This window comes from Patagioenas fasciata, chromosome 3, assembly GCF_037038585.1.
Source record: "Patagioenas fasciata isolate bPatFas1 chromosome 3, bPatFas1.hap1, whole genome shotgun sequence".
In the NCBI taxonomy this organism is placed as follows: domain Eukaryota; kingdom Metazoa; phylum Chordata; class Aves; order Columbiformes; family Columbidae; genus Patagioenas; species Patagioenas fasciata.
This window is the reverse complement of record NC_092522.1, coordinates 6,404,691-6,424,887: the sequence shown is the minus strand read 5'-3', so window position 1 is coordinate 6,424,887 and position 20,197 is coordinate 6,404,691. Positions and strand designations below refer to the sequence as shown.

Sequence of the window (20,197 nt, the reverse complement as noted above, 5' to 3'; positions counted from 1 at the left end):
TTTTCACAAACTTGCTCCAAAACACCAGAGATTTCGTCTCCTCAGTATATTCAGCATACTTCTATTTAGCACAACATTTTGCATTAAAACAATCAAAATAACCAGGGTTAGGAAATTATTCCTATTGCAAACTCACTGCAAAAATGCCATTTGCTGTTGCAATGCCAGTGGAAAAAATATTGGTATTAAAGTTGCCAGCCCCGCTCCCTTCCACGCACCCTCCGCTCTCAGCCAGGTTCGTATGTACTGAAACACACACACGTGTGATTACGTGCTTGAGCATTGCACAGGGTGGACCTGCTGAAAGAATGACCTGATGCTGGGAAGCAGGGTCTGACTGATTTAAGATTATGTGAATGTTTTGCTGGAAGGATGCCTTCAGATTAGGGGAATGGAAGGATATGCTGAAAAATTCCGTGGCAGAGACTGAGATTCAATCACATATTCTTTGTAATACTCAACAAATAACTTAAAACTGAATTTTTTTGTAGATATTCTCTAATTCTGTTGCTTAACCTTAGCATAAATGATAACCTATGTCTAACTGGATTTACAAAAAGGAGTTATTTGACTATTATCATTTGTGCTTTGGTTTCCTTTTCAAAACAGGTGAGGTGGCAGTGTCTGCTGTTTAAGTGCCTAAAATGTATACATAGGAAAACAATATTAGCTTGCGTTGAGACTGCATTATTGACCATTCTGAGAGGCATCTGGGAAAAATATTGCTCGAGCAACTTAAAATTGGTAATCTTCCTAAGATTTGAGTACACTTTATTTTGCAGTATATTAATGATAGTATATCTGATTTTTTTTCTCTTTAAAAAAAAAACCAGAGCAGCAAGAAAGGGTAAACAAGAACTTGAAAAATCAATTCCAGAAAATGTTATGCTAGTTTACACATCAGTCCTTAGAAAAGCTGCTCTTGTAATATGTAGACTCCTGGTCAATGAGGCTGGAAAAGAACCATTAACAGCATGTGTGACAACATAGGATTGTTAGAGCTGAAAACAAATTGGAAACTGTCTCACAGGCAATGTGTAAGAAAGCCAGAATTGTTCTTTCGAGTATTACTGGGGAAGGAAAGTTACATGTGCTTCAGAAACAATGAAAAGAAAATGTTGTTTCCAAGCAGCCACAAAAGATCTCATCTGAAGGAAGCCATTGCATTAAATACTCTAATAAACTTCTGAAAATGGGAGGGTTATTGATTATGCTTGCTACAGTTGCTGTGGTAGAGCTTGCATGGAGAATTCAAATTCTGTGACTGTTGAATAGCTGTGTAAAATTAGCAACTGAAGTAATTGCTAAACATGAGGAAAATAAGTTTAGTAACTTAATTACAAAAAACCAACCCCCCAAAAACCCCAATCCAAGTCTTACACATGTACTTCCAGTAAGTATTAGCAGGGAGAACTAGGTGCATATGTTTTGGGTTCTCTGTGCTGCACATGGAAAACGTATTCTTGAAGTCACATTATTCTGTCTTCCTTTTCCCAGACCTGAGATGTCAGGAGTATATGGGCTATAGGGCTGTGGAATTGTGGGACTGGTTTTACACGGATGAAGCTCTCTGTGTGATCATTTACAAAGAAAGTTGTGTGATCAGATTTGTGGTCACACTCCATAATTGTCTCAGAACTCTCCATGTGTCCAAGCACCAAGCTAAAATGATGTTTTAAACCGTGTTGCTTGTTGAACTACCTCAAGGTTACGTCAAGGCTCACCTGCTTCGTTGTCTTTGGGTTGCCAGTTGTGCTAGGAACTGGGATTTCTACTCTGCAGAAAACTGGTGGCTTTCCAGTGTAGTCAGTCGGTGGTTTTTTTCTTTAAAAATAAAAACTTGCAGTGTGATGTGCCTGTATTGCCTACAGTCTGTGCTAGAGAGACTGCTTTGAAAAATGTGATCGAAGTATTAAGAGTTTAATTGTAATTATAGTTTAAAAATGCTAATTTACTGTTTCATGCAACCTCCTATAAATGTTAAAAGTATACTTTAAATAGGCAACATAGATTTGAGGTACATCTTCAACTGTCCGTATCTTTGCCTGTACTAGTAATAACCAAAGCGCTTGTACCTGAATTTCTCAGTTCAGCCGGCAGTAGGTGCAAAGTAGTTGATTTGACAAAGATAATGTGGTGTAAGACAACACCTACAATTGCTGACAATGTGGAGTCTTCAAAGGGAAAGAGAGGAAAGGTGACTACTCCTGAGTCAACTTGTACTGTTAACTCTGCCAACGTGGAAGTGACTATAAGTATGTCAGTAAATTATATTACATGAGAACAAAAGCAGCTGCAGTGGAGCCACGTAGCTTGATAACTGGAATCCAAGAGTAGCCACAAATGATACCTAAGGAAGAATATAAGAACAGAGCAAATCTGTACTGCCCTTTCGCTACCCCGTTTACTATCCCAGACTCTATATTCCTGAGTTGTGACTGGTTCCTGCATACATGGAGGTGATCAGTGGCATTTTCTGCCAAGAAATTGTTGTTTCCTTTTGAGCACATATTAATTTTTTGCATCTGTAAAAACCTTTACAGCTTTGGCTTGTGTGAAGAACTACCTCTTCTTTGTTATTTTGAGCCTTGCTGAATCAAATCTGCTGTTGTATTGTCAGGTTGCTTCTCAGAATCATTCTTCAGTCGAGCCCTTTTATAATTACCTTGAATAAATCAATGTCATCAGTAAAATCACATCTCATTGTTGAACAAAGTAAGTGCCACTATAGGTTGGTTTGGCATTCCACTTGGAAAAGACCATTTCTTTACTCATAGTTTGTTTTACATTTTTTAACCAATTTCGTTTATTCAAGGGAATTCCCTTTTCTCTCGTGACTGCTTGGAAACCTTTTCTAGAAAAGTGTCATGCAGATTGTCACACTCCTAGTGACACCGTATGTCTCCCTGTTCACCAGTATTTTCTTCTTAAGCTGCTTCTCCTCCAAACTTCACCCCACTCCCAGTTCCCTCCTGCACTTGACTATTATTACATTAAGAAAAACATTTGCCATATTGCTGCAACTGTGCTGCAAAGTTCAATCAGTGGCTCAGGGCAGTGGCTTAGACCGTGTTTTGTTGCTTTGTTTTTAGGGTGAGAATGAAAGAGATCTGGAGAGAAACTCAAGGGGTTTGATTAAGAAGCTTGGTTTATCTGGTTTTAGGAAACTAAGGGGTAGAAGGTGCTTGTCTTTTAATAGTGGAACTTGCTATCTCTGTTCTGTAGTATGTAAAGTAAATGAACTCTGGTTAGTGTATGTTTTTTGCTGGCAATTTGAAAAAAAAAAGAAAGAAAGGAAAAAAAAAAGGCCAGACATGATGTAAATCCTCCCTGCCTGGAACTGGACATAATATTGTAGGTTCACTTGCAGCTCTGAAATCCAAACAGCTCACTACAGCCAATAGGAAGAGTACAAGTTAGCCAGGAAAAAAAGTTGGGCTGAATTATCCAGAGGATGCTTTGAAGGAAAATCTTCCAGGGAGCAGGAAAGGCTGCTTGATGGGGGAATAAAAAGAGATTTCTTCCAGGAAGGTGTAAGAAATGCTGTGTCCAGCAACAGTTTACCCTGAGTTCCTGTTAGAAAGAATACATCTGTACAATGGTGATCTGAGAAAGACACGTTAATATTTTTATATACTTTTGATGCTGAGTTCCAGGTTTTTTTCCATTCATGGCGCTGTCTCTGTCAAAGTGTGGCAACGTGGGAAAGTAGCGCTAATAGTCTTTGGGCCCAACAACAAGCATAAGTGGTGTTAATTTGTAATTTTAAAAAGCTTTGTTAAAATTAACTTTATTTTAATTTGTCTGTTTTCATTTGTGCCAATTATTTTAGCAACTGCTCAATAGAATTCTTCACTGGCTCATTATAGTTCCTGTGGGTTAACTAATTTACTTTTTAATTAGCTTCTCTCCAATAGTTACATACTCTTTTAATGAGGAATAGAAAGATAAAATGTAGAAAGTTCTTTCAGTTGACTAAAAGAAGTGTCTGCCAGGGGGTGCTATATGATTGGTCAGAGCTCGATCTGTACTCCAAAATACTATTTGTCTTTTCTTACTATTTCCAATTTACAGTTTGCTTTCAAGCACGGATCGCTGAATAGTCATAGGTTACATAATGTTTTGTTGCATAATAATTTGTTATGTCCATAGTAGAAACATTGGCGTTTGTGTTCCCAGCTTGCTGTTCCACCACTGTAAATAGGGAGATTTTAATGTTATCGTGAACTTGGTTTGTGATTTAGTGATTTAGAAATTTGTGTTTGTTAACTTCTATTTGAAAATTTAATTGTTCGCTTCAATATTTTTTTACCTAGCCTGAAAATATGCAAGGGAAGAGATGTGACTTAAAAAAGCATAGGAATGTTAAGGAAACATGGGCTTTGGACAAGAAGTGTTAGTGTACTGTAGTAAACAGCCTGTCAGCTACAGACTTAAAGCACACAGACCTAGAATTAACAAGTAGGTATGTATGACTTTTACCAGTATTAGAAGAGAAAAATAAAAACTACCATAGTCTTACATTTTGTTCTGTATATACAGTTCAGTAATTTCAAGGAGTCCATGAACGCGACAATTCTAATTTTCTCTATAATAACTTTTATCTTATCTCTGTTGTCTGGATCATCTCTGGTGGGCTGTGAAAAGTGGCTAAGAAGAGCTATGTAGAAAGGAAAATACTGTTGTCTTTGATTTACTGAGTCGCTGTATCATTATATAGTAAAACTGTCAATTTTTACTGGTTAAATTCTTACAGTACATTGTATAAAGGTAAAAGGAGTTATGGGAATGATCAGGCTGTCAGAGTGCCAACAGGATTCATACAAGAGACGAGTAAATGATGTAGAAGTTTTATGGCAAACAATTGTTACACCGTTGACATCTCTGAACTGCCTCAGAGACCAATGTTCTCTTTCTTTTTCTTCCACTGAGCTGCTTGCTGAAAATTTCTTACTCATCTCTTTCTGTAAAGTGGTGATAATGATGTAAAAAGCCTTTATAAAAGCTGTATTTATTGCCCAGCCATGATAATGTAGATTAGGATCCAGTGCTAATGTATGATGCAATTAAGGTCTTGTGGTCCTTTCTCATCAGTAACAATGGAACCTTTTGAAAATGGGAAAATCTGTATTATTCTTAATTTTGAGCAAGATGTGCCTGTGAGATTTTTTTTTTCCTCCTGTATTTATAGATATAATACATCATATTATCAAGCACACATTCTGGCACCATCTCTACTAACACCAGCCTCTCATGCAGGTGAGTGGTGTTGAGTGGAAACTCCTTCCACCTGTGCTGTGCTCAGCCATGGAGCCTTTTCCACAGCAATCCCCTCCACTTGTCTCAACTTCTCAAACTCTGCCCTGCCCAAGTATTCCACCCAGTGCTTCTGCCATCTAGCACAGTTAGACCCAAAATACTTACATACAGAGTACATGTGGGTATCTCCTGTTGGTACCTTGCGGGGCTGAAAGGAGAGTGTGGAGGACTGGGAAGATGTTTTGAGGTCCTTGAAGATTATTTGTTCTTAAGGAGGGACCCCATGCTGCATCACAGGGACATGTGATAAATACCGTAAACGTGAGACCGGAGTCCTGAGCTTTTAATAGTGTTCTAGTTCTGAAATGCTTATGTTGTCAGTCGTTGCATGTCTTCAATCTGGATGAGGCTTGAGAATTGCATTTAAAGACTGTACATGAATGAGAAAGCAAAACAGAACGGCTTGTTGTACTCTGTGGCTTCTGAGGGACAATTATTGTAAGAACGAGTTGGAGTGTACAGACCCTTACCGCGTGGGGTAGTGATTGTCAGGGACTTTCATCTCAACGCATGTTTGATTTTCAGCTAAATGTTTGAATTCTTGAGCAAAATCAAAGGATGCTGTGCGAAATACCTTTCTGTAGATTCCAGCAGCAATACATCTGAGCTGTGATCCAAGAATTTTTCAAACTAAAATTCTATCTACTCCTTTACCTCTGTTTTTCCAGCTTTCTCCCCTCCTCAGTCAATAAGCTCTACCCCTCTTGCTTCCCTTTCTCCTTGGCCCAGGCAACATCATGCTGATGTAGTTATACTGCATTTGGTTTTGGTTGTGTCCTTTTCCTCTTCTCAAGTGTGGAATATGCTGTTTTGTTGGAGAAGGTGAGAGTGGTTTTTTGTACTGTCATTTAGGACAAATCAAGTTTCTTGATCCTTGCACCTTAAAGTTGAGTTTTTGCTTTAGACTTAATGTGGATTACAAACTTAAACTGGCATTTTCCTTCTATGTATAGGTGGAATTTTCAAAATAATTTTTCAGTGGGTTATTTTTTCATGTAATTTGTGCATCATTAACCAAACACATTTGAATCCTGGATTTTTTTTTTTTTTAGTTCATAAAATGTGTTATTGAACTTAAAACCCCATAATATATTGTTTGACAAGGATCAAACTTACAGAATGTTTTAAAAGAAATCAGTGTCATCTTTCATTTGTGTAGTGTGAAGCTCACTTATGTTTTCCAGTTTTTGTTGTCACTTGTAGTGACAGTGCTAGCCAGTTTGATGGCATTTATAGTGGTTTCACATGTAAAGAACATCACAAAGGCAGGAATAAACAGGGCAGGCAGCCTTCCACCTGTTCTTAGCCTTTATTCCCTTCTTCTGGAAAAAAATCAAATTTAAGAATCAAGACATGTTATTTTTAACTGGTCATCTGAAGTTGGGCATAAATTTATGTCACAGGTTAAAAGAGAAATTGCTAGACTTTGTTTTATAAACCAGTCCATTATTTCACAATTCTCTGATCACTTGGGAGGTATTAGCTGTTTTATCCTGCCAAGAGGAATTGATCATCACTGATAGTAATTATTTCCCCTAAATAATGAAAGGCAATTTTTCATCAGTCCTTGCTAAACCAAAATCTTCAGCTTTCAGATGAAAGGTGATCCTAATAACTGTTCTGAAGTCGGATATAGCCCAAGCACAAGAATTTCCACTCAAGGAGAAATCTGAATGGACTTTGTTTCCCTCACAGTATTGAAAGGCAAGACATTTCGTGCTAAACTGAAGTAAACTTAAGAGTTATGAAATTAATACATTAATTCGTGTAAATTAATCTGGGAAGGGAGACACAATATTAAAAAGCAGCCTCTTCCACCCTTGAAAAAGAACTTCCCCCAAACAATCTGTTCCCCTCAGATGTTTCTGATCAAAATTCATGTCATCCAGAAGTACCGAACCATGCCTGGCACCTCTGTCTGATGGAGCAGTATGAACTTCCTAATGTGGTAAATATCACAGAACCTGTCACAAATAAGAGGTGATTATTAAGTTTTGTAGATATTGTGATGGAGGAAGCTGGGCAAGCTTGTGTATTTTACTTGGCAAACCTGACAGCTTCCTTAGCGTAGACTGGTCTGTGTTTGTGCATTTAATTGCTATGTTACTTAGTTATGGTGGTGTGTCTGCACAGGGGTAGGACCATAGAGGACTGACATAAATTAGAATACATGAGGCTTTGACTAATTTTTTTTAAACATGGTTAATGAAGTCCTGTAACAGAGGAGTTGTGAAATCTCCTTCCTTGAAGATACTAAAAACTTGACAAGTTCTTGTGCAGCTCTTTTGAATTGGACTTGCTTTTCTTAGGAGACTGGACTACACAACCTCCTAAGGTCCCTTCCTACATCACTGTATGTTACTACCAAACTTCTTTGTCTGTCTGTCTGACGTGATCTAAGATATGCAGGGCCTGGGGCTCTGGATATCTGAACACCCAGTAGAAGATTCCCTGATGCACTGCATCACTTCTCCCACATACAAGACCAGCGAAGTAAGAAACGCAATAGAGGAAAAAATGCCTGATAGGGCTTTATCCCAGCATGCAGGTGAAAGGCAGTTGGGATACCCAGGAACTGAAAATATTTCTGACACCTGAAAACTAAATACAATTTCTTGTCAGCTGTAGTTATTGCTTTGTAGGATAGAGTCATCCATTCTGTAAACATGGTTGGTACATCGCCAGCCTCATTTCATACATAGTGCTTCTAATTGCCTAGTAAAGCATGTACTTCTTTGTTAATAATGGGCTGTTTTCTGCCCTATATTTCCAGGCTTACTGATACCACTTCAAATTAACAATACAGATATGAAATTACTATGAACAATTAGATGTTTCAAAGCAAATATGAAGGTTTTTGTCTTGTTTTGAAAAGACAAATAGAATCTCACAAGGCAAAATCTGAAAATTATTTAATTGCTTAGCCAGAGACTTGGGACTTAGGTGACTGAAACATTGCTCTTGAGCTTGGAGAATTTAGTATGTTGTGGAAAAAATGGCAGGATAAGTAGCAACCAAGGTACAGTTGGGGTGGTGATGCTGAGAGGCTTTACAGCTGCACTTTGTGTAGCGGCCAGGGCAGCTTGAAACCAGCCCGTGTGTTCTCCAGTTTTGATGGGATCTTCGTGCATATATTTGAAGTGGTGAACGTGCAAATATTGCAGAAGTTTTCGGACCACCGCTAGCATTAGATTCTGGAGTACAAGGAAAACTTCTCGCGTCCTGGTTTTCATCTACGGGCTCCTGCACCCTTGTATAAAATATAGGTCTTGCTTCTGTGGGTACATCCCTTTTCTGAATTGGCAGGAGGCGGTGGCAGCAGCAACAGGCTTAGGCATATTTATTCCTATGTAATACTTACTTTTGATGAGTACTAAGGCCATGCACCATACTTACTCACCCATACTGTGGCTCTGCCCATAGGTATTTGCTAGATTTATTGAAGTAATGTCAACTTACAGGCTCTGTTGTTTAAAAATTCTATTAAAAACAATGTACTGACTTGGTTTTTTGGTTTTGCAGCACTTCTTGTTAACAAATTCTTGATTTGGGGGTGAGCTTTTTGTCTGTTTCTCCCCACCCCCAATTAGTAGTAGACTAAAATGATTCTTTTCCTGCTCCCCCTTTTCAAGTGTTTCTTTTTTACCTCTTGGACCTCATTTCAAACATAGAAACGTATTGTCCAAAGTGGCTGCATTAATCAGCTGTGTATGGCAGAAAGAGTTCCTTTCTTGGTGATGACAGATTAATATGTATTTACAGTTTTAAGAAACCGGTATTCATCAGGTTTTTGGAGAGAAGTGCCAGCTTTCTCATTACTTTCAGGTTATATAGTTGAACAACTGTGGTAGTTTCAGGTCCAGTTTTATGTACTTAAAAACAGCTTTAAAGAAGAGTTCACTAGGTGATTTTGGCACCTGCATGGGAGAGTTTCAAAGAAGTAAAATGCTCGCTGTCTGTGTACTTTGAAAATTGTAAATGAAAGCTTTGTGTTCTCTTGACTCTGCAATATTGATTTTATTCCTAGACAGTTCTTGCTGCTGTTCCAGTCTTCCGAATAATAGCAGTGTAGCTATATTCAGAATTTCATTTAAAATTAGTTTTTTAGGGCTTATAGAGTAAATAGGAAACCTGTGCTTTTAACTTCAGTTGAATTTGTGACTTACCTGTGTAGAACTCTGCCCTCCTAATAGCTTGATTTTTACATGACTAAACAAGCAACAAAAGACATGTCCCCCCTCCTCTTTTATCTACATTTCAAAGACAATTTGTGGATAATATTAAGTCAAAACTACTTTAAATATGTCAATATCTACACTTTTTTAATGAACTGAAAAGCCTAAAATGGGAATATGTCATTTTGTTCTCTTAAGCATAATGTATTTTTTTACTGCACTTTAGAGAACACTTCGTTTCTCAATGTGGGGCTTAGATGTGGAAAATACATGTTTGTCTTTTCAAGACCTAGGTGGTCTTTAGACTATGTTGGATTATGGAACATAAAAATATTGCTAGACTATTGTGTGGCTTTAAATATATGGGTCAACATACAGATATGCAATTAAGGTAATAAAATAGTAGCCTAATTTTATGGATATCAGAATGAGCTCACATGGTATCTATTTACAGCCAAAACCAATCATTTTAACACAAGCCACTTATTCCGTTCTCTTCTGTGCAGTGATGCTTCTTTGTGAGCCAGAGAGATGTTTAGACCAGCACAGCTTCCATATGTGTTCAGTGACTTGTTCCTACCAGATATTTTACCCATCACTGTTGCTGAACAATAGCAGAACTTTTTTCACTTAGGAAAATACATAAACATGTTGTACTGAAACTTAAATACATTGCTATTGGCTTTTTTAGTGATGCTTTTTGCATAAACGAAAATATTTGGGTGGCATGACCTCCAAAATGTAAACTTACCAATATTTGTTTAAATTAAGTAAATTTTACTTAGTTAAATGCTTTTGAATTATTTTTGTAGGGTTTAGTTTAGCAGCTTTTAAGAGGAACAAGAGGAAGCTGGAGTTGGCTGAAAAGGTGGAAACAGATCTCATTCAACTAAAGAAAAGGAGACAATCAAATGAAAAGGTTAGTGCCTGTTTCAAATGTTGTCATCCTAAACTTGCACTGATCGCTAATAAATTTCATGTCATATATGAGACAAACGTAGCATCAGAATCCACTTCTCCTTGACCATCCTAATGTTTAGATGATATAATGATAACTTAGTGCAATTAAAACTTTGCTGCCTTGCTATTTGAAAACCAAACAGTCACTTTGTATCTTGTTTGTGCTGTGAAAAATACTTTGCTCATTTTGAACTGGAAATATGACAAATGTAAACACAGATAATTATTTGCTGAAACATTTTCTTTAGCTTGGGATCTCTGTCACTGTTTCCTACTTTTTAATGTTTCCCAAGTGCACTGCATTATGGAGCTGGAATTGGTGAAATTTGAAATAACAGGTAGGTAAACATGTGCATCTGTGCATGCGTCTAGCATTGACCTGGCCCATATTACTTGTGCTACTGAACTATTAGGATTCCCTCAGTTTCCCTCACTCTAAGTTTGAATTTAGAGCCTTTGTTACCATCTCAGAATATCAATCACTGTATTTGTGTTTACTGTTGAGTATAAAGGTATAGCTCATTCAGTTAAATGCCTGTGCTTTATTCGGGGCCCCGTGGCCTTTCAAATGGGCCGTTTCTCTTTGCTTTGGTAAGCTGACTGACCTTATATGTTATTTATATCAACATATGCAACTACATCAATCCCAGAGAATTGTCAAAAAAGTTTATTCTCTGTAGCCTGTGCAAGTCGGTGTTAAATTAGGTGTTTTTCTTTTATGTTCTTAGCTAAGAAGTTTTCCCTAGTGGGTGCTAATTTTTCTATTTTCAAGGAGATAAGACCTGTGAAGAAAGTAAGGACAAAGGCGGGGGGAAAAGTTATTCATTTTGGAATTTTTTATAGTATGTCACATACCTCCTTGTGAAACTACTGGTATTAAGATGTACCCAAGGGAGGAGGGGTCTCTGTACATTATTGATGTTCATGTAATAAGGGACAAGTCAATGCTTGGAACATATGCCAATGCATGAGCTTACCGACCTGCAATTTGAAATTTCAAGGGCTCCAGAGTCATGTGCAGCGCTTATGGGAGACCCCCAAAGGCCAATGATGGGGTAGGTAAAAGAGGTGATCAAATAGAGCTCTACTCACGGGTGAGTAATGCAGTAACGGAACACACAGGTTTTGGCAACTTTCTGGACGCATCTTGCTCATGCATGGGGGATGAAAACCAAACTGTGCAAACAATATGGGCTGCTTGTGTTATCCACCGGGCGGAAGACGACTTCAGCCTTACAGGAAGTTTAGTTTTTCAAAATGAGATGGAAATGAAAAATCAAATCATAAAAAAAAGGTAGAATAATTCTCTCAAAGCTGTTAGGAAGAGGTCGTTTAGCAAGCGTGATCCACATGATGTGATCCCCAAACTCGTACTGTCAAAGCTGAGCTCGCATAAAAAGTTTAAAAATAATTATTTAAAAACCTTTTAAGTGCTTGAATAATTCGAAGTTAATCTTCTTGTCAAAGTCAAGCTTTAATTGATAAATAATAATTTAATTTTTTAATTTGCTGTGCATCTCTGGAGCCGCGGGCCTGACCCTTTCGGCAGGACTTCATAACGGTTTCATTGTCTGGTTTGACTTTCACCTGCTTCAACCATATGCTGCAACTGAGCTTGCGTGCTTCTGTCAGCACTGCATAGCTCTTATAAATTCTGGTCAATTTTATCTATGAGATTTTGAAAGTTGTGGGAAGAACAAAGTAGAAAGGATGCTAACAGTTGAATGGAAATCGTAACTAAAAGACTGATGTAAAGAGATAGTATTGTAGACCAAAAATGGCTGAAATTACCTGGAAGTTGTAGCTACTGATAAATTTGACTAACTAAAAATTAACATACAGTTTTAAAAACTGCTTTTCAATAGAAGTTAGATTATACCGAGCTTAAAAAGAGTGAGAAGCTGTTGAAATTTAATAAAGATTGTGTGGAAAAGCTAGGCAGTGTGACTTACTAAAGGACTCAGGACTCTGCTGCATTTTTCATTGTTTACCCTATGTAGGATTGGTGAGAGCACACACAAAGATCCATTAATAGCTTCACTGAGTTTTGAAGATGTGAAAATCGAGACTTTTTTGAAGTCATAATGACTTACATAGTTAAGAAGTCATTTTTGTGTGTGAATTAACTAAACATAATTATAGGGGGACTGGGTATGATGTGTTAATTCAGCCAGATGCCATTCTGAAATTCTGACCTCAAGCACCAGTAAACATCAGAAGTAACTGATGCTTCTATGCTGAACTTACTTGTAAGATTGGTTCAAATAAGTGGCACAAAGAATTTCCAGTGCACATGAATTTTTTTTATAGGTTATTTTTTGTAGGCTAGTTATTTAACTCCCTAAATAACATTATTTGATTTGAGGTTTACTAAAACTGATTTGGTTTTTATCTAGTTTAACATATGCACTCAAGTATGTGCACAATAGTTTGAATTTTATGTATGAAATCGGCAGTTCCGTATTTTTCAGCTACTGTATTGGGACAATAACACTGAACATATTTAGAAAAGAAAAATACGTCTTTGTACAGAAATACATTATTTTCTTTGACGTATTTTGTGCGTTATATTTTTTGTTATTGATCACCTTGAATGTGCTATGTGAACTTTTTATTTTTCAACATTCATATTGTTTGAAGAGATGAAAAGTGTGACATAGGAAGAATGCACCTGATGAGAAGACTTCCAGAACTCTTCAGGAGCATAGAGGCCTTTTTTTTGGAGGTGTACGGAAAGTTCCTGTGTTAAATTGTCATGAGCTCTTCATTCAGCGGCTCAGAAATGACAGGGTTGTCAGTGCAGTTTACATATGTGGAAGACTTTTAGTAGTTCTCTGTATAGAAATCATATGATTATAGGAAAATTTGCATTGACAAGAGCTCTATCCAGTCTGATCTTGAAAAACTCCAAGGATGTGAGTCTACATCTCCGGGGAGCAGCCTGCTCTGCTGTTTAAGATCTTTTCAATCCACTGAATAGTGTTGTTCTAACTGGGTTAGTAATACCTGAATTAGGTTGTAGCCAGCAGTCGTGGGGCATGTGAAATACATTTGCCCATGAGATGTTAAGGGAGGATTCCTTAATTTTCTTTTGTCTTTACAACTTGGAAGGGAATGCTCTCTTTCCTTATCACCTTTGCTCCAGTCCTCAAAATTCCTTTCTCTTCTTCTCTTGCCTTCCCTAATCCTGGTTTTTACCTTCCTCTGCTTTTTAACTTGCTATTCCTCCTAATGCCAGCTGAGACCCGAGATACATAATTTTTCACCACTCTTTTTCTAAGCAGTTATTCTTCTTTACTGTTAGGACATCCATCTCTTTGTTTTAATATTGAATACAGTTATTGCCAGCTTCTGAGTGTAGAACTCGTTCAGGAAGATCTAGGTGTAGATAAAGAGAAGAAACTTAGTGTTACTCTGAATAAAAGCCATGGATGAGACTCCTGCTTAGGAGTTCCAGTTGCTTGAAAAGTGCTGTAGAACACTGTGGTGTTTTGTTGCATTGTGTATTTTTCCTTTGAAGTGTGGGGCAGTATTAACTGAAGTGTTATCTCTTAAATTGAGTGTGGCCTGAGTATCATCAGCATGAGTCTCCTAAGAATTCTGCTTGACAAATGACATCATATGCCCAAGGAAATTTTAATAGGTGATAGGAACTGATAATTTGAAGTTGAATAATTTGGTCTAGAGTTTTTTTTCCTTCCTCCCTCTGCATCCTAGTCCAGAAAACATACATTTATATGGACACCCTAATATCCGTTGGGATTATTTGCTTGGATGTTTATATAGGATTTTTTTAATGCAGGTAAGTTTTTGTACAGGAAACACCAATCAGCTAAAGGCTGGAGGGCTTCTGCAACAGCAGCGTACATCTTTGGAGTATGTGATGGATGATATATCAGTTTTGTTTATTCATTTTATTTTATAGAGACTGCATGCTGTGGCCCATCAAAAGCATGTGATTGGGCATGAAGTCCGAGTGCCTTCACCTGGGTTCTGTAGAGAAGGGAATCTAGGGCAAGCCTAGGCAGGGAGGGGAAAGCTGCTCTTAGAGTGAGAGAATGTGGTGTATTAAGGAAGGAGGAAGGACAGAAAGATCCAAGGTGAGACAGCTGGAGTGTTGGTGAGACAACAGGCAGAGCACTTGCATCAGGAATGAATGCTGGAAGACCTCAGGGGAGCAAGCCATGGAAGTAAAGACACTTTGCTAGTGACCCAGAGGGAGCAAAGGGTAACTTGGTTCAACCAAGAAGCCACTAAAGATTGCTGAACCGAGAACAAGTCTGGGAGAGAGAATCTCTCCTGGGGGAGATTTCTACTCAAGGCTCCTATTTATTGTTTTGCTCAGAATATCAGAATTTTCTCTTTATGTGGTAAGCTGCTTCTTGTGGATATTTTTTTTTTAATAATGTATAGCTTTAAATATCAGAGTCTCCAAAAATGCCATCTCAAAGCTTTTGGAAAAGACATTTTGATGTGACCTGTTTGGAATGTGTTGCTGAATCATTTCTTAGACGACAAGTGCCCACCACTAAGAAAACAGCATTTTTGACGCTTTTGTGAGTAAAGGCTGGTAATCTTAAGCATTGAATGAGTTCCGAGATATTTATTACCTTCTTGTTTCCAGAGAAGTTTTTTTCAGGTCCTGAGGCAAGAGAGCATTTTGGGAAGATTTATGGCAGCACAATCGGTACAATATGCATGACAACAAATCTGTTTTGTTAATCGGCCTGTCACTTGTTTTGTGCACGTTAGTCTGCACACTCCTAAGAAGGATAAGCTGAGTTCAATATCCTGTTTTTAGTAGTTGTTTCTGTTTGTGTGTCCTGCAGGAGAATGACTCAGGAACATTGGATACAGTTGGTGCAGTCGTTGTTGACCAAGAAGGAAATGTTGCTGCTGCTGTCTCCAGTGGAGGTTTAGCACTAAAGCATCCTGGAAGAGTTGGTCAGGTGAACATGCTGTTTTGGTTGAAAATGACTGTTCAGGAATTGTGGCACTAAATAAGAGCTGTGATAGCAAACTCTTTCTCGCCCTTCCTTCTCATTAAACTCTGGAGGCATTATCACTGCACTGGAATGCAAGTTTTGTTTTTAGTGTCCTCCATCAGTGTTATAAAATATTAATAGGTAAGAAACTGTTCTATAGTCAGTTACCTTTTACCAAAGCCATTAGTAACTTAATTACTTGGGCTTCATCACCTCCTTGATACCACAAATAGTCTCCGAAATGCTTAAAAAGCTTTTAAATAATATTGTCATTAATATTAAGGAAGTTGTCCTAATAACTTAATTGTAAAATAGTCTTATGAATTGGTTGAAGTGACAAAGGACACGTCAGGTATAGTCATTCCTTATTGTTATTTGGCAAGGGAATTTTGAGCTGCATCAGCAATGCCATACTCCGTTGGTTTATAGCTGTATTTCTTTTGCCACTGTTCTATAAGGAGTTCTCTTTGGAAATGTATTTAAGGTTTTCTTTTGAAATAGCAGAGTGAAAGGGACTTTATACAAATAGGGAACAGTTGGCATTATTTTATCTTTTTGGGATCTGTATCCTCATTTTTGTAAACTTAGGTTAGAATACCACACCTCAAAGATAATCACTCAGTTCTGAAGAATAGTAATGGAAGACGTAGCAAAATGAATTGGAATTGCTATTTTGACTGTTATTAATACTTGAATTTTTCCTGGGTTTCTTTATTTGTTGTGTAGGGTTTGGTTTTGTTTGGTTTTTTTTTTTGGCGTGTTGGTGTTTTGGGTTTTGTTTTTGTTTAAAACGAAGGGAAAGGAACAAACAAAAAACCTTGGATACTTAAATTTATGAAAGATGTACTTTTTTCCTTAGGCAGCTCTTTATGGTTGTGGCTGCTGGGCTGAAAATACAGGAGCTCATACCCCTTACTCCACTGCTGTGAGTACTTCAGGTATTTACTACTTTTATCAATCTTTTTAAAAAGTTGATCTATTTCTCTGTAATTAGTTTACAAATTCCAAATAAAATATCTCTATGAACGGTGAATTATAATATTATTTCCAGGCTACATTGTACGTGTGTACTATTTGTTTACGCATAAATATATTTGTCAGTACTGTCTTTAAGTCCATTAATTACTCTCTGTTGGTTGCTTATATTGATCTTTTTACTTAACAACCATGTGAATTTTTATCCTATTTAAAAGATTTTGTGTTTCACTGAAAGGATATACTGTGTTTGTTATGTACTAAGGGACCTGCCTTCCTGTAAAGAAGTGCTTTTATAAGCCTGATATGGCGTTAAACACAAAATTCTTCTGTGACTGGATGCATTCTGTACAGGCCTAAGGTAATTAGAGCGCCCTTTAACACAGAGGGTCCTTTGGGTACAAAAATGCTACACGCAGCATTTTTACCTCAAAATATTTTATTACTATTTTAAGTGAATATTTAAATGAATTTGTTCATCATCTCTTTTCCTCTCAAAAGGAAGGAGAAAAGGCAGAACTAAATTATTAGAGCGCCTTGGAAAACACTTATTTAGAAATTGTGAAAGTAATGTTAGACTTAGGGTAGCTTCTTTTCCATTTGGAAGTCTCAGGATCCTGTAGACACAAATGTATTTTGTTCAGATGAAGCCTATCAGCCAGCTGTCAGTTGGTATTCTCAAAACAAAACCACAAACACCAAAAGCAACTAAAGATAACTGGGAAAATAGCTCATACTGCAGTGCAAGATTTGAGAATGTAAGACAGGTTGTTTCGGCTTGACAGGAACAGACAGTGAAAAGACAATTGTATTGTTACACGATACTGGGTGAATACCGTAGAACACAAAGGCTTTAAGGTGAAGTTACGTGGGAGTTACGTAGACTTTGCAACTCCTTCATAAAAACACTTGAAAAGATTGCATTTCATCTTTTTTTTTCTAGTTGTATGACCACTCACAAATAGTAAAACATGAAAATTAGTAAAAAAATAGTAAAAAAAAAAAAAAAATTAAAAAAAGTTCAAAATCATATACCTTTCAAATTTCCCCTATATTTAGGTCTTTCTTGGGCTGTTGAAAATCTGTGTAGATGTTAAATTTAATGTTATAATAGCAAGTGTCCTTTTTAGTACTTAAGCGAAGGAAAATCCTACTGAATGCAGGAGTGTTGGAAGGTCTTTCTACTCAAGGAACACCGTATTGATTTAGTTTAATAAATGCTTACCTATGTAAGCAAATATGTTTAAATATTGTAATAGTTGGGACCATAATAATTAGCAAGTCTAAGTCCAATATTAGAGATGGTGGAAAAGCCGAGGACACCTTTACTGTATTTTTTAAAACTCTTTTTTTCAAAGTCAGCTGGATTTGAAGTCCCAATACATTTAAAGGAGACGTCTGGGTTTAATGATGGCCTTAAAGAGAAATCCCCTTTCTTTTTGCTGGTACCAATTTTATACAGTGGTAAATACTTTAATGTTATTTATAACTATCACACACACATATATGTTTCCTTGATTCAAATCTTCTAGCTTCCATGACATTACTTTAGTACCAATCCTGGTTAATTGAAATAGACTGCTAAGGGTTTATGAAGCATGGCCATCTGTTTATTCAGTGATTCAAAATTCAGACTAGCGGTGTTTAATTAAACTCTTGTTGCTGGCTTTCCTTTAAAGTGTTTGTGTGTGTGAGAGAGAGGGAGATAGAAATGTTTACAGGAAGTGGGAACTGTAATCAATACCATTCTTTTTTCCATTTTCAGAAGCTCATAATGTTTTGTTTTATAATGTATTTTATGTTTAGTGCATTTTAAAAATATATTGATGCCTGACCCTTATTGAAAAGATGATCCAAAAATGTGAACCATTAAGTTAATTAAGAGATAGAGGGATGGAAAAATTAAATTATAGGAAAGGTTGAAAGAATGAAACTTGTCTGAAATTGACAGAGGTTCCTAAGAGAAGAAGAGGGTGCTGGGGCACTGAACAGGCTGCCCAGGGAAGCTGTGGATGCCCCATCCCTGGGAGTGTTCACGGTCAGGTTGGACGGGGCTCTGAGCAACCTGGTCTAATGGAAGGTGATCCTACCCATGGCATGGGGGTTGGAACTAGATGAGCTTTAAGGTCCCTTCCAACCCAAACCATTCTGGGATTCTATAGGTGTTTTTTCACTTGATATATCTGTAGTAAAATCAGACTAGGCTGTATTTGTAGCAGTGATTATACCCACCTCTTGTAGGTTTCTACATTGGTTTTGTGCGGACATGCATTTAAAAAAAATAGCAACAAATAAAACTTGCATGTTACGTGTAAGTAAAAACTGTGTGTGCATGCATATTCATTTCATGTTTCATTTAACATACTTATATGCTTCTATGTAAACACATTTAAAATAGGTATTTAAAACTGAAATTTACAGTCAGATTTGTGGGGTTTTCACAATATAACATTTTATTGTTTTAATTTCACATGCTTTTACATTTTAATTTAAGTGGTAAATTTGGCATGAAGTTATCCTACCATTTTCTACAGGGCATTTTTTTTCTGTTGTATTGGGGGGAAAAAAAAGACAATTAGGCTTTGGTTGCTGTTTGTATTGAGTACGTTATGTGTAGATTTTTAATATTTATTATTGAAAGATTTCATAGAATCTTTAGTTTATCAAACCACATTTGGAATTAAAACAAAAATCTTTAATGAAGAGGGAAGTTTAACTGTTTCCCTTAAAGCTTTACCAAAAGTATGGTCTAAATTATTAAGTATTAATATAAGTTAAACAAAGTAATTTTAACTTAAGGATTCTTTGGGACATGGAAGGTTTTGCATTCCTGCTGTTTTAAGCTTTTAAACTTTGTATTAGTGATAGCTGGGGGTAGAAATTCAAACCTTGATTTTTTTATATCAAGCTCTGTATTTGGCCTTGAAAAAAGATGTTCTTTGGCATCACTTTCCTACAAACAGTTTCTAAGGGCCAGGTTTTCTAAATTTGCTTCTATACTTATGAAATTGATCATGCCTCTGAGTTTTGGAGGCTGTGAGCAGCAAAATGTCAAACCAGTTGAGGAAAACCTCTGGTGTGGGGAGATTTTGAAATCCTAATTCAAAGTATACAGAATCCAAACTCTGGTGTATTGAAATCCAGGAAGAGTTGGCAGGAATGTAAGAACGGACAGAGTGGATCGAGCCACCGCTCCAGATGGTTTGGTGTCCTATTTCAGATAGAGTGTTTGCAGGTCTCCAAGGAACACCGTGGGACAGAGAAAAGCACCTTCACTGTGTTCTCCAAACTTCCAACAATTTGTGATATTGGGACTTTATAAGCTGTAGATATCTCTGGTTTTAATAGGTCGGGATGATTCCTCAAGATTTCTCTTTGATTTTGTACTTAGAAGGCCAGTTATTTCTTTTTCTGTGATGGTTTACCTTTGTAGAAGCTTTCTTGGAAAAAGTGTTAGTTTAAATGGCATGGTTAGTAACACAGTAGGTTTTGTAATTTCTATTTATTTTGTTCTAAAATCCTTCTATTGAAGCTTCAGTTTGAGGCATAACTTTCAGTAGCTTCCTCATTAAAAGAGAAAAAAAAAAAACAAAGAAAAAAAAGCATTACCATAGAAGGACTTCATTAAAAGTACTTCCAAATTCATGTAGCTTTCTTTCAGTGGTCATGTATTATTTGGAGACATGCTTTTATATCTTGATCATTTGTTGGCCCTGTGGATGCTGGCAGGTTTCCTGCTTTTGTATGTTCGAGGAGGATTTGCTGTTAGTTCTTAGGCCTTTA

At 37.0% G+C, this 20,197-nt stretch overlaps 1 protein-coding gene across 7 annotated transcripts in view; it reads left to right on the top strand.

Annotated features, from left to right (window-relative positions):
* TASP1 (taspase 1) overlaps positions 1 to 20,197 on the top strand; it is a 79,206-nt gene that overhangs the window by 25,032 nt on the left and 33,977 nt on the right. For 6 of the 7 annotated variants that reach the window (XR_011738090.1, XM_065835121.2, XM_071805683.1 and 3 more), the window contains 3 exons: positions 10,307 to 10,413; positions 15,284 to 15,403; positions 16,299 to 16,377. Coding sequence is in view for 6 of the 7 variants with exons in the window: in XM_065835121.2 (XP_065691193.1) it covers positions 10,307 to 10,413; positions 15,284 to 15,403; positions 16,299 to 16,377 (306 nt within the window). In the remaining variant the exon portion in view is untranslated. Of the gene's footprint in view, positions 1 to 10,306; positions 10,414 to 11,455; positions 11,549 to 15,283; positions 15,404 to 16,298; positions 16,378 to 20,197 lie in introns of all 7 variants that reach the window. The other variant, XM_071805686.1, reaches the window with a different exon arrangement.